Source organism: Athene noctua, chromosome Z (assembly GCF_965140245.1).
Source record: "Athene noctua chromosome Z, bAthNoc1.hap1.1, whole genome shotgun sequence".
In the NCBI taxonomy this organism is placed as follows: Eukaryota; Metazoa; Chordata; class Aves; order Strigiformes; family Strigidae; genus Athene; species Athene noctua.
Window position 1 is genome coordinate 27394219 of NC_134077.1, and position 13287 is coordinate 27407505.

Here is a 13287-nt window from a genome sequence, read left to right on the forward strand (position 1 = left end):
ACTTGTTCCCAAACTGCCCAGCCCAGACTGCCCTGGTTCACTAAAGGGCGCCCAGGAGAGGCTGGTGGAACTGGACATGGTTAGAGACACTCTGAGAGTGACAGACACCCAGAAAGGATGGCCTGAGTGGGATGTTGGGGGACAGAGATTGTTGTCTGTCAATGCAAATTTCCTCAGGAAAAAAGCTGTTTCATTGAAACCCTGATTTTTTTCTCCTGATTTGATGTCTCTGGTGCTCGGTGGCCATGTCAGCACTGCCAGCACTGCACTGGGGGCCAGGAAGTTCATCACGGTCGCATGGGGCTGGTGCAGTGATGTGGTGGGTAAAGACCCCCCGACTCAGACCCTGAGCTAGGACTTCTCCATACCTCAGGGTAGCCAATAGCAGTTTTTTCTGATTTTTTTCTTTGAACAGAACAAAACATTCCTGCCTTTTCCCTAAACACATCCCTGCAGGCTGGACACGCTCTTCCAAGTCTGACCAGGCTACCAAACACATCCCTCTGTTCATAAGTCAGTCACCAAAACTGCACTCCTAAAACCCTATACAAGGAGAGTTTGAGGCATCCTGCAGTTTTTACTCACTTCAGTTGGGGAGGATTAACTTCAGAGCTGCTGAATACTCAAGGCACTTGATTTTTGGTGACTGACTATGAGATTAAGAGCCAGAAATCAACACTGACTATCTAAGGCATGCAGCTGGATTAGTCAGTGTGGACTGCTAATTGAATAGCAGAGGAGGAAAAGTTTGCTCTCATTACTGCCAGGTAGCACTCCCAGAAAATGTATGAATCAGTCCATGTGCCTCCCTTGGAGCTAGGGTACAACTTTTGTCCTCTGCGGCACTGTGCTTCCGAGAGCTCAGACTTACACTCCTGAGTCATCAAACGTCCGGAAAAAAAAAAAAAAAAAAAAATCTATATTTGTATATACCTGCCTCCATGGGTCAGCAGGACATCTGACAAAAAACTTAAACAGGGAGAGTGCCAGTAAGTGTACAGGTGGAATGTACTCCACGTGAAGGTGTATGCAACATTGGCAAACCACATTTCTGCCCATAATGTTACTTTAATAGTCAACAGTTTTACAGCAACATATGTTCAAAATGATCATTTCCAAAAAACTGCACAAGACTTAGGAAGTTTAACCAGAATGTTAAAAGAGCTCTTCAGAAAAATGCAACATAATAACATTTTGCCAACTCTTTGGATGTATTTATTTATGCTTAGATTTGTGTAAGGAAGTTTCTATGCTATAAATTTTTATTAAAAACATGTCATTAGAAATAAATAGTACATTTATAATCTTAAACAAACTAGTAGTTTTTCCACACGCTAACACTGGATTTACTCTACAAAATGGGAAGCATATTCCACCATCTATTTTTTTTGTTTATACCTGATAGAAAAGGATAAAGTTGCTGCATTAAGTTTATACTTATTGTAGGTTTCATATGTCTCACACTAGATAAACAGAAGGTTTGTGTCTGTTTTCCTAATAATATTTATATGGGAAACACAGCCTTCTGTTCTTGCTATTGATTTTGGATGTCATAAATGAGCTTAAATACTTCAGAAAAAATATAATGATAATAACAAAGATTAATATATTGGTTGCTTTTTCCTGCTTGCTCATGGGAATGACTGATTTTTATGAAAAAAGAAATATGCTTGTACCATAGAAAGGCTTGATAATATCAGCTGGTTAAAGGAAAAATACATTTTTTTAATTCACCTTATTTTCATTATCTATGTGAAAATATGTGGCCTGGTTTCTCAGATACTAGGAAAGCAGAATTCCTCAATGCTGTTTTCCTTTCTGTTTTCTGCTTCCTGCAGATCAAGTTGATGATATTCAAATGTCACACGGTTGATGTGTTTGCCACTGGAGACCATTCGCAGCACAGTATTGTCACAGCCAATCTTCATTTGGGCTAGTTAGGGAAAAGAGATGTAGAGGAGGTACAAAGATACTCTTATATGAAAGATAGGGCAAAGAGATATATAGTGTTGGGAATTACAAAGCATGATACATATACAATTTTGGAAACAAAGCAATTTGTGTATAGTAATGACTGGCCAGTGGTGGTATTGCTGATTAAATACCTTCTTTTGTATTTTTAAATTTTACTTTACAGTGGCTTGGGTATTTGATCAAATTCTGTAAACTTTGCTCATGCAAATGCCCCTCACTTCCCATCCACCTGTAGTCTCACATATGCATAGATAGACATGATGCAGAGATCTGTACATGTTTGCACTTGGGAAGGTATTGTACTGTTAGATACCATGAGTGATGGGTAAGGGTAATGGCACCCTATCCTAGAGATATCCAAAATTAACAATATTGAAATGTTTCCTGGTAGTGGGATGAGTAGTTTTGTGGGTAAGGAGGTTCTTCACAGTAACAAAGGTATGTGGAAGTTCCACCAAGACAAACTCAAATAGCAGTGCCCAGCATATGGACTCACTCTAGGGAAAATCAGGCAACCACTGCTTTAGATGATCCATTGGAGCAAGGGTTTGGCAAAACCTGTTTCATTTGGGCAACTTGGAGCACCTTCCTCACTGCAGGAGACATCTGATGGGAGAGCAGGGACTGCTGAGATGGGGTTTCCCTTCCTTCACACTACCAGGAAAGCACATTTTAATCTCATTGCAGTACTCAGTATTCACTCAGCACCAGGGCTTGCCAGTTGAAGCTTTGAACAGTGCCTGAACCATTAAGCTGTGGTGTGATGAAAGGCAAGGGACACCACGGGGGTGAAGTGCCAGGCCCATTCCTGCTCTCCAGCCCTGCAGAAACACCGCTTCTCTGGTGCGCCTGTTCATACGCCTGAGGTACAACACACGTGCCATATGGCTTAGTCTGTCACATCGCTGCAACACTTTGTACTATGATGTAGTTCATATTAGGGAAACATTTATATGGGGAGAAAGAGGTCACCAACCTGGCATGATAGTGAAACCAGTTCAGAGCTCCTCCAGGGTTCAAAGAGGGAGCTCTGGGGCTTTTAGGATATGTGTAACTCCTGCAGCAGAAGAGGAGGCTTTGGAAGCACTGAACAAGTGAGAAAAAACTCCTTAACAGAAAATGTAACTGCTCTGCCTTCATGTGTTACAAATTTCCAGGCTCATTTATCTGTTGATATGTGTCGTAGGACAAGCATTTTAAAAATATGTGTAATATAACTTTGTTATAATGATTACTTCAGGGGCAAGTAAAGGTGGCAGTGGGTGTGCTGTATCACACAGCCCAGCTGCAGGCTCAAATAGCTTTTAGCTCTCATGTGAAGTTCACCAGTGTAGCAGGAAATCCTGGATAGGGGGCTCTGCACGACTCCCTCTGGTTAATTATTTTATCACATGGAGGTAAGTGGAAGAGGGATTCTTACCAGATCCATGAAAGGAGTGACAGAGATCAGCTAGCGGAAACATCTTGGATGGGTCTAAGCCAGTTCCTCCTAGCAGCTCTACAAAATCTCCCACTCCTGCACAGCCTGCTGATGGTTTCTAAAAAGGCAGAAATTAAAAGTTATTTATCATTTATCTTCAAAATGTAGCAGTTGTCTAGACACAATTGCAGCCAACAGTATGTTTTAGAAGTCCTCTGTGCTCAAACTGGCGTGAAATAAGGCTGTTCTCATTCTGAGCAACACTACTTCAATTTGACATTAGTTAGCAAAGAAAGACCTAAGTAGGCTCTGAAAATTACTGGCAATTAGTTAACGTGTTGATTCAACTGCTTTAAGTGCAGATAAGCAATCTGATTCTGGATGCTTAGACATGTAATCAAATGAGTACAGGCATGGGCTGTATGTGTGCCCACACTCAGGTGGCAGGCAGGAACCTCAGTTCCACTACACCATGCTTATTCCTAAGCAATAAGTGTTGCTGAAGCGTGCCATTCTGGCAAAGTTTAGTTAAAGTAGGAATTAACCAAAGGAGTAGTTTTGCATGACGACAATGGCTCACTGTATATTAGACCCACAAGTGTTTTTTTCCTGAAAATTAATGCTATTTGCCAGAAATGTCTTGCATGGAGACTTTGTGCACCTTTGGGCTGTCATCCATATACTGCTATTTAAGTGCCCAATTTCTTTACCATTCTCCTGCTTTTGTCCCTTTTCTGCCCAGTGCTGAATAACTCAAAACACACTTGCCCATCTCTCAAAGCCTCTTTGCTCAGACAAAGAGGTTGCCAGTCTCACTGGCAGCAGAAAACAAACTTTCTTGCTCCTATCCTTTGGATATTTTGGAATTTGCCACCAACAGCTCTTGTCCTCTCCTGTCTGTTCATCACCAAGCACCAAATACTGTGGCTAAACCCCAGCCCTGTTGCTGTGCATCAGTGCAGATGGAGCAGAGGATGCTCAGCATGCTGAGTAGGGAATCAGTTATAAGCACTTTTGTAGTTTCTCCATGCTAATACATCACTATTGAACCTGAGTTTCCTTTCCCTGTTCAGAGTAGTTGCTGCTTTCATTAGTTCAAATACAGACAGACAGCTCTCAGGGAGAGCACTCCTTTCTTTCTAATGAAATTCTTACCCTTTGTTATGGGAAGCAATATTTACATGCATTAATTGTAATTTGCATAAATTTGATTGCCTCTGCAACATTACAGAGACAATAGCGACAGAAACAGACAAGCTCTTATCTCGGGGGGAAAACAGAGCCCATGTGTGTGCATATGGTTCAGAGTGCACATGCCTTAGCAGCCAGAGCCACAGGCTATACCTGCTTCAACACTTTTCCCTCTCCTGTACCCAGGAAAACTGCACACTGTAGCAATTTGTTAGGAAACAAATAACTCACCTTTAAAAAGAGGCCATTTAAATGTCCTAAGATAAGATCAGATATTTTTATCACCACTGGGTATATTATGGAGAAGCTGCAGTTTCTGTGCTGGTGAGGAATGACCATGGTAAACCTTCCCGAGGGAGTCTGAGAGATGACATTGCAAGCTGGGGCACAGGAGAAAGTACAAGAGTTACTTGTGCAGTCATCACTGCATGAGGCAAAACAAACCACTTCGAGTACTAACAAAGAACAGATGATTTAATTACCATGAGTTACAACCAAATGCTGAAAAATATACATATGGCATTTTCTGGTGTTCTTGCATAACATTTGTTCCCTAAAAATTCCTTGCCCGTTACTTACCATGTAGCATGAGGTCTGGCAGAACTTGTGGATGAAGCAGTCAATGGGCGAGTTCACACCCTATATCCATACATCAGGGGTTCATGTTGCTGAGGGCTTGTACTGTTTGCCAGTTTGAAGGAGGCTAAATATGGATGTGGGACTTCTGTTTAGCTGTGGCTGGTTAGTGCCTGATATTGTCAACAAACTCCTAACTCCTCTTAGCTGGAGTTCCTTACCCTGCAAAAAATCCCACTGAAACTAGAGTGGGTACATGCTGATTTTATCTTAAAGTTGAAACTTAAGAGTTCAGGTAAGGGAGTAGCTCATCACCTGCATGTGCAACCCAAGGGATCCTCCACTCAGACCTGGAGGCCTGCACCTGCTTCAGGAGGCTGGTAAAGGACACAAGCCAGCTCCATCAGCTGCACACAATAGTGACATCCACAGGTGTGAAACCACACCAGCACAGAGATCCAGCTTGCAGGCCTGTGTCTGAACAACTCTGAGTAAGCACAGGGCAGAAATGCCATCATCTTCATCCTTTACAAGGTGAGGCAGATAAATCAGACTGGCTTGAACATTAATTATTAAGTGTCCTGCCCGCTCTTGGAAAAACTACGCAAATGACGAGTATTTGTGCCTTGTCAGCTCACAGGCTTAGGGAAATAACTTGCAAATAGATCCTTGGGATCATATAACATTCATAACTATCACATAACTATTCAATACATTATTTTTGCTGTTGAAATTCTTCAGATATTTTTTCCTCATTGTTTACCCAGATCTAGAAATCGCTGAGTTTTAACTCTCTAAATGAATACTATTTGTGTTCTAGCCAGATGCATTGGAACATGACCGTATTAGATTGGAAGAGATCTTTGAAAGACAGAGCCTTCTGGTCCTGAATATTGAAGTTATGCTTAAGTTATCTCTTACACTTCACTCACCTTTTTTTTCTTGAGACACACAGTGGACCTGAGTCAAATCCTCAGGTGTACAGGTTTGTGTGGCTCCACTGACATTACCAGAGCCATGTCAGTGCAGAGAAGGCCAGCGAGAGAATTCCATGCAAACCAACACATTCATTTGGCTTCCTGCCCCAAACACAAGCCCATTTAACAGTATAGAATGCAGACTTACGGAAGAGGTTGGTGTTTTTCTTGACTGTGATGGTAAATCCATTGCCTGGCTGGTGAATCCTGAAGAAGATCATTGCCACGTTCTGTGATGAACTGATGCTCCTCTGAATATTGCCACTTTCACAAAAGTCAATGTATCTTTGGGAAGTGGGGAGGGGATGGTCCAAAGAACTAGGAAATTTCTCTCCTTTGAGTATCCAGCCATCAAATACCTACAGGGGTTCAAGTAATTGAAAACAAGGCTTTTGCTTATCAATCTGTTAGCAGAGAACAGAAACATGAAGTATTACAGACCGTGTTTTATTTTGACAGATGGGCTTTTCAAAGCCACTAATTAAAACCAGAAATTCTTTCTATTTATCAATTTCATAGCATTTAACGAGTTATTTAAGCTTCAATACATATTTAGGAAAGGGATACATATACATTTTAATGCTGTGTTTATATCCTTCAGGTGACAGTTTTGGTGACCTTTTTTAGAGGGCAGCAGTTCTTTTCACTCCAGCATCACCACATTTGCATCAGTTTTTTTATTTCTTATTATTTCAATCTCATTGTTACTAAGAGAAGTTTTTGACTAGCTTAATTTGGAAGCCACATGAAACATGTCACCCTCTCTAACTCTGGTCATTAAGTCCATTGATCTGGCCTGTCATTTTCCACCATCATGTTTCATGGCTTGTCGTTAATGGGCCCAGAGGCCTTCCAGAGATATTAGAATACAATAAAGCTTTGGGGAGGAATTACTGGGAGAAGTATTGCTCTCTCCTGGATCTGTTCTTTCAGCTCATCCTAACCACTAGAAAGCAGAATAAATGCTCCCCACTCAGCTGAACCTTAAGCAGCAACTTCTACAGATCTTTCCTTCACAAAAATAGCAACAATTTGCCCTCACCATCTTCAGGGAAATGTGTCAGAAACATGCCTGAATTAGAAATCTGTGTTAACTCTAGCATAGCTGTGCAGTTGCCCACCTTTCTGTTTCAGTTCCCTCCTAGCCATTCTCACCTGGTAATTCCTTCTATGCTCCAGTCAATACTTCAAGAATGCAAGGACCAGATCTGCCATCACTTCAGTGACTAATCCTAATGTGAATATGTGCGGGACTTCCTCAGGAAACAGCTATAGGATCAGTCTCTGGATTTGCCAGAATTGTAAATTTTCAGAAGTAATGAGATGTGGGTGTTGAAATTACACCAGGGAAAAGCTGCCTGTATAAATAGGATAGTTTAAATGAGGAACTGGGGACCCCATAATTACAGGAAGGAAACGTCTATAAAGCCTCAAAGATCTCTTGGAATTTTTCCAGCCTCCATAAGTGGCTGTAAGTCTAGGTACAAAATCCTTGGACCCACAAGAGGCTGAAATCAGCCTCCCTGTAGCAACGAGGGGAGACATCCCAGCCACAGGTATGAGATGGAGAGACAGGATTCCCAAGGGTAAAGGGAATGGGGGAACAGCATTTCTTCAAGAGAGAGAGACAGAGAAAGGGCTGAAGGGCAGCTTTCCTCCTTCTCCTCCTCCTCAGAGTTCAGCTTGCGGCTGGGTGTGATGGGGTCTGTGCTGTGCACAGCCACCACAGTGCAAAGGGCAGAGCACAAGGTAAGGGGACCAGCCAGGGGCTGTTGAGCCTCCTCTTCTTTCCTGAACCAAGTTCAGATTTTGGTCAAGGCTTCTGCCTGCCAGGAAAATGCACTGGTAAAGTTTTTTGGTACTAGAATATAAATATCTCTGAGTCATGAACCCCTTTCTGTTCAGAGCCAATGTTCTGAAAAACTCTAGCAGACCCATTTGAAAGAAGGCCTGCAATGATCTGCTCATGAATAAGCTGATGCTGAGTGACCTGTGAGTGGAGGTCCTGGAGCAGTTAACAGCTGTACAGAGAGTGGTATCATTATCTGCATGGCTCATGTGATTCATGATGCAATGAGAAAACCCTCCCAATGGGGCTGAGGGGCTCAGCTCATACTGACCAAACTTTTCAGTTGGTCCCCCACGTATGGACACTCAGTTCAGAAGAGCCAGTGCTGCTGCAATTTGGAGAGGGATCCTCAACCTGCATCTGACTTTTCTTTAGGGGGGTGGTCATGGAGAGGATGTACCCAAAGTGCCTCAGGGAGGATTAACAGCCATCCCAGAGGTGGCTGCTTTGTAAAAGCCTGTTCTGCACACACAAACACATGCATGCCTGTGTGCACGTGCATTTGCCTGCTCCTTCCACAAGTAGCGAATGTCTCACATGTCAGATGAGAGCAGGGAAGGGGAAGCGCAGCAGGACTTGCCCACTTCTTACCTTCAGGAAATCGCCTCCTTGGCAGTCAATGTTTACAAAGTCGTAGTCTATCGTGATGAGCTCCTCAGGCTCCCCAATGAAGAAGGTCGCGCAGTGCAGCTGTGGTTGGTCTGCGGTGAAGGTGAACTGCCCCTCTATACTCAGCATGTCGATACACCCTGCAGAAACAGAGACATCAGGCTGCTGCCTCAGCCTGCTGTGGTGGGAGACCCAGCGCTGGTTCCATGGTGCAAGGAAAAGGAGAGCAAGGAGAGACTCCCACACTGAGACCCAGTGGCAGTGAGGATAGGGAGACCCAGCTGAAGTCTGCTGAGCATTGGAGGATGAAAAGCAACTCACAGGTGTGGCACAAGTGTGCAATCGGGGGGTGCAGGGGGGGATGACACATCGAAGCATCTCTGAGCAGAAAACTCTGTGTGTGTGTGTATATGCACAAGTGCACGAACACCCCGTTCCTTCAGATTTGTCTCTAATCACAGTTTTTCCATATGACCCATTCCCTGGAGATGTGACCCTACCCAGAGACATGGGTAGATGATCCCCATCTTCTTCCCATTACTGGGGACCCTCAACTCTGAGCCCCAACCTCTTTTCAGAGCCCTATTTTGATCCCTCTGCCTCAGCCACAGTTTTTCTGAGATTTTAACACTTTGTCCTTCTTCTCCCCTATGTTGCAAAACCAGCCTGCAGCTCTGTCACTCCCAACAGCTCCCTTCCCCTCCCTGAGTCCAGAGCTCCCCCCGGGACTCTCCCACCCATCAATGGTCCCCACCAGAGCACCAAAGAAACTCACGGAGTGACCGCCGGTAGATCTGCCCTGCAGACAGCTCTCGCTTCAGATCTTCGCTGAGGAGTAGGAAGGGCTCATCTTCACCGGCATCCCTCACCTGGTGAAGGAAAGAAGGCAAGAAGAGGCTGGGGCAAAGTGAAATGCAGCCCGCTCCCTGCATCTCTCGAGAACAGGTACCAGCAGATTACATCCCTCCTCCAGAAACAGTGCATCTGCGGAAGAGCTCAGTCAGAAAGCTGCCTACCTGCAGTAATGAGGAACAAACCTGGCATCTAAGAGGTGAACCCAGCAGCTCAGTGCACAATGAGTCGGTTAAATCCTCAGCAAAAAAGTAAGTTTGAGAAAAAGGAAGATAAACAAATGAGGGGGGACACGACCGTTGCATTAACATTACTCAGGTGAAAGTTTAATGCAGGAGGAGTGGGAATAGGAGGGGAGAGAGGAAAAAGCATGGTGCTCGAAAGCTGGGAGTACAAGTTAGAAGACAGCAGGTAAAAGCACAACGAGGCACTTTAGTCGTCAGCCCAATTGCTCACCTCTAGGTATCTGGTTTCTCCCTTGGAGGCTGCCAGGAAGATGAGAACGAAGTGGCATTGAAACTGGAAAGCAGACGGCATGCTGACACCTCCTCTGGCAGCCCTCCCTCTCTCCCTGCGGCCAAGTTTCTGCCGGTCTGCGCCAGTAGGCAGGAGCTGCTGGGGTATCTTGGAGAGACTCTTTTTATAGAGCTGTTGGGAGGGGAAGCACTTGGTCCCTGTACTGATAGGGTAACCCATGGTAACTGAATTCCTCTTGCAGTGACACAGTACGTGGGCATGACGAGGGTCCAAATCACAGCCACAAATTTTCAAGCTGGTCGAACTCCTCTTGCTGGCAGATGTCTTTTTCTACTTATCTGTCTGGTGGAGCTGAAAAGCTCTGGGGAGGAAAGCCTGTTGCTGTGCAGCCAGGGCATTCGCACAATGTGTTTACAGTTACTTCAAATTGAGGAATGAGGAACATCCCTCTCTTTCTCTTCTGCTTTCCAGTCCCAGGGCATTTCAGACCTGCAGGGCTCCCTGCCTCCTTGCTGCTCTGTGACATGCAGCTCTTTGCAGCCCCAACACCAGGTGGTTCCCACTGGCCAGTTCTGGGTGGGTGCCACTGCATCCCAGCCAGGCTTGCAGCCTAGGGCCAGCAGCCCCCAGGGGCTGGGGGACCCCTGCTGCCTTCCAGGTCCTGTGCCTGCAGCTGGGGCACAAGCGCTCTGCAGCAAGTACACAGGCAAAACCAGACAGGTCTCCCTGCCAGACACAGCTTTCACACAGAAATCAGGAAAACTTGGTGTTCCCAAGGGCATATTCCCTACAGAATATCTGATACTGTTCCAGCTCTGATCTTCAAGGGAAACCTGAGAAAGACCTTCAAAAACTGAACCTGGGAATGAAAATTCATAGCTCTGCAGAATACTAAAAATCAGGAACACAGCAGAGATACTAGTTTTAGGATATATTCTTGTTTTCCCCTGGCCCAGCATGAACAATCAGCACTCAGCAACTACCCTTTCCCCATCTCAGGCTTCTTGTTAATAGCTCTTTCTGCTCTATGCTTCCCTGTCAAATTGTCACTTTGCTTCACCAATATGCAGTAATATGATCCAGACTTGCAAAGCTTTAAGTTTGCTGTTTCTGATTTCACTGTTAGGGCTTGTGGACTGAAACATTTGCTTGCTGTCCAACTTGTTGGTTGAAAAACAAAGAAATGAATCTTATTCTATCTATACACCTGGTGCTCTGAGTTTATTATGCTGTAATTCTTATGGTTTACTTTAATCTAAACTATAATATTGTTCCATATCTGCACGGCATTTCTGTGAATTTGCCATATTACATGGGTTTCTAGAGCAGAAAAATTACTAAAGAAATGGAAAACATTATTTTTTAACTTTGACATCAAGTTGCATTCAAAGGTTGCTAAAATTGCTTTGAAGTATTGAATAGTTAATGACTGTATGAACCAAGACTAAATTAATTCATCTTCATGTACTTCCTTGAATTGTTTAAATACTGTGATTTCAGACAAGGATTATCAGAGGATTATCCAAGGGAGTTCAGAAGCTGAAATCTGTTGAAGTTCTTTAGGAATTACAAGTTTGGTTAGAAAACTGCAGGATTTAGGCCCAACTTGTATTAGAGGATGATGTCTAGGAGGTTAATCAGGGTGGTGAGAAGTGCGCTGGAGACCACTGAGATCATGCAGGACCAGGAGAGGCTTCAGGGGAGCCGTCTCATTCTCTTACCACATGTTCACTTTCCGAAGACATGAAAAAAGTTAGAATTACATCATTACCCCTCCACTCCCCATCATCAAGGCACTTTGCAGAACCCTGTCCCAGTTCTGTCTAGGATGTCTCAGTTTGCCCTGTGAGCCTCCAGCCTAGACCTCAGATGCTGAGTCCTTGAATATCTTCAGTAAAGGAGAGAGATTGTTTGATTGTGTGAGAAACTGACCAGTTACTGAAGATTTGGTTAAATTCAGTTCCAAAAATGAGTGGAAAAATGACACCACAGCTAAATCAATATGACTGTCTATTAAACCAGCTGTGAGGTGATCTATCAGAATAAAACTTACCAACAGTGATGTCAACTTATTTTAAATTCTTACCCAGGAGTAGCTGAGGTCTGAGCTAGCAGAGCATTTGTTGGTGGAGGTGTCCAGTCAAGCAGATATCCCTGGTATGAGTGGAGAACACCCCAGCAGATGAGGTGTGGGGACTATACTTCTCCAACTAACAAAGTGGTGGGAGGGAGGATAGCAGCCATCTCCATGTCTGTTGCAATTTCTTACTCACACAGGACCTATGGTGTATTTCCATTTCCTACACAACACCTGCAGCAGTTTGCTCTGAGCATTACAAATATTCTGTATAACATTAGTGCAAAAGACACCCCTTGCTGTGGATGTGGACAGAGATTTGAACAGAGATGCTTAGGCAACCTTTTCTCTACTCTGTGTCATCTTCTGCTTCACGTTTCGACTCTGGGCTCAGCCAGAGCCAATGAAACATGATGTCATCCTGCCCAGCCTCACCGCAAATCCTCCCAGGGCCTGGGTTAATTCCCTGTGTCCTCAAACACAGGGCTGTCCTCAACTACCAAACTCTTATATGCTTCCCTTTGTGCAGCTATAATCACTGCATGTATTTGGGATGGGGAACCACAGGCAGAGAGGTGCACCTGTCTCAGGTGGAGCCTGGATAGATAGACCCCTGAAGGGGATCAGTCCTGGGCAAAGGAGGGGGCTCATCTCCCAGCCCTACATCCTGGCTGTCAGAGGGCGAGAGAGGGTGGGAGACTGCTGCCTCCTCACAGGGTATCACAGGTCCCCTTCCCTCTGCACCTCCCTCTGCCTGCTCCAGCGCTGCGAGTTTAAGGCCACTCGCAGAGACTGAGTTCTTCAGGAGATGAGATTGTGACTAACAAAGCAAAGAAAAATCAGCAGTTTAAACAGGGTTCAAAACAACCCTGCAGCATTTCAGAAGGGAAAAGCACCTTCAATGTGATACAAACCCTTAGGAGAATGAGGAGGGTGTCATTTTTCTTTTATGGGGTTGAGTCATGTTAACACTTTGTAGGACTTTTTTTTTTTTTTTGTTAATATGAAATTATATAACAAAGTAAAATGCATTCCAAGTCTGACCCCACTAGAGGCTAGATCATCCAGTTTCTTTCATGCTATGATACCTTGGCTCTGCTAGCAACCATAGCTCACCCTGGGAGCAGACCCCTTCCCTAGCAGAAGTGATGAGATGCCATATGCTGGTGAGAGTCTGCACTCTGCTGTGGCTCAGGGAGATAGTGCTGGGCAGCCCAGACTTTGCAGACCCTCAGGTTGTTAAAGCAGTGCTCGTAGGTGGGTTCTTTATGCCATTCAGCTAAGT

General features: G+C 44.4%; 1 protein-coding gene across 3 annotated transcripts; it reads right to left on the minus strand.

Moving 5' to 3' along the window:
- Positions 1–1057: 1057 nt before the first annotated feature.
- CRHBP (corticotropin releasing hormone binding protein) lies at positions 1058–10043 on the minus strand. Of its 3 annotated transcripts, none has more exons than XM_074932052.1 (7): positions 9905–10043; positions 9372–9465; positions 8579–8736; positions 6287–6497; positions 4817–4965; positions 3395–3512; positions 1058–1933 (listed from the first exon to the last, which is right to left on the minus strand). In XM_074932052.1, exons 1-7 carry the CDS (start codon positions 9983–9985, stop codon positions 1776–1778), a joined length of 969 nt encoding a protein of 322 aa, XP_074788153.1. In that variant the 5' UTR covers positions 9986–10043; the 3' UTR covers positions 1058–1775. The 3 variants fall into 3 exon arrangements, with proteins under 3 accessions (XP_074788153.1, XP_074788151.1, XP_074788152.1); XM_074932050.1 differs by lacking the exon at positions 9905–10043 and adding an exon at positions 9613–9877; XM_074932051.1 differs by lacking the exon at positions 9905–10043 and adding an exon at positions 9634–9876.
- Positions 10044–13287: the final 3244 nt, after the last annotated feature.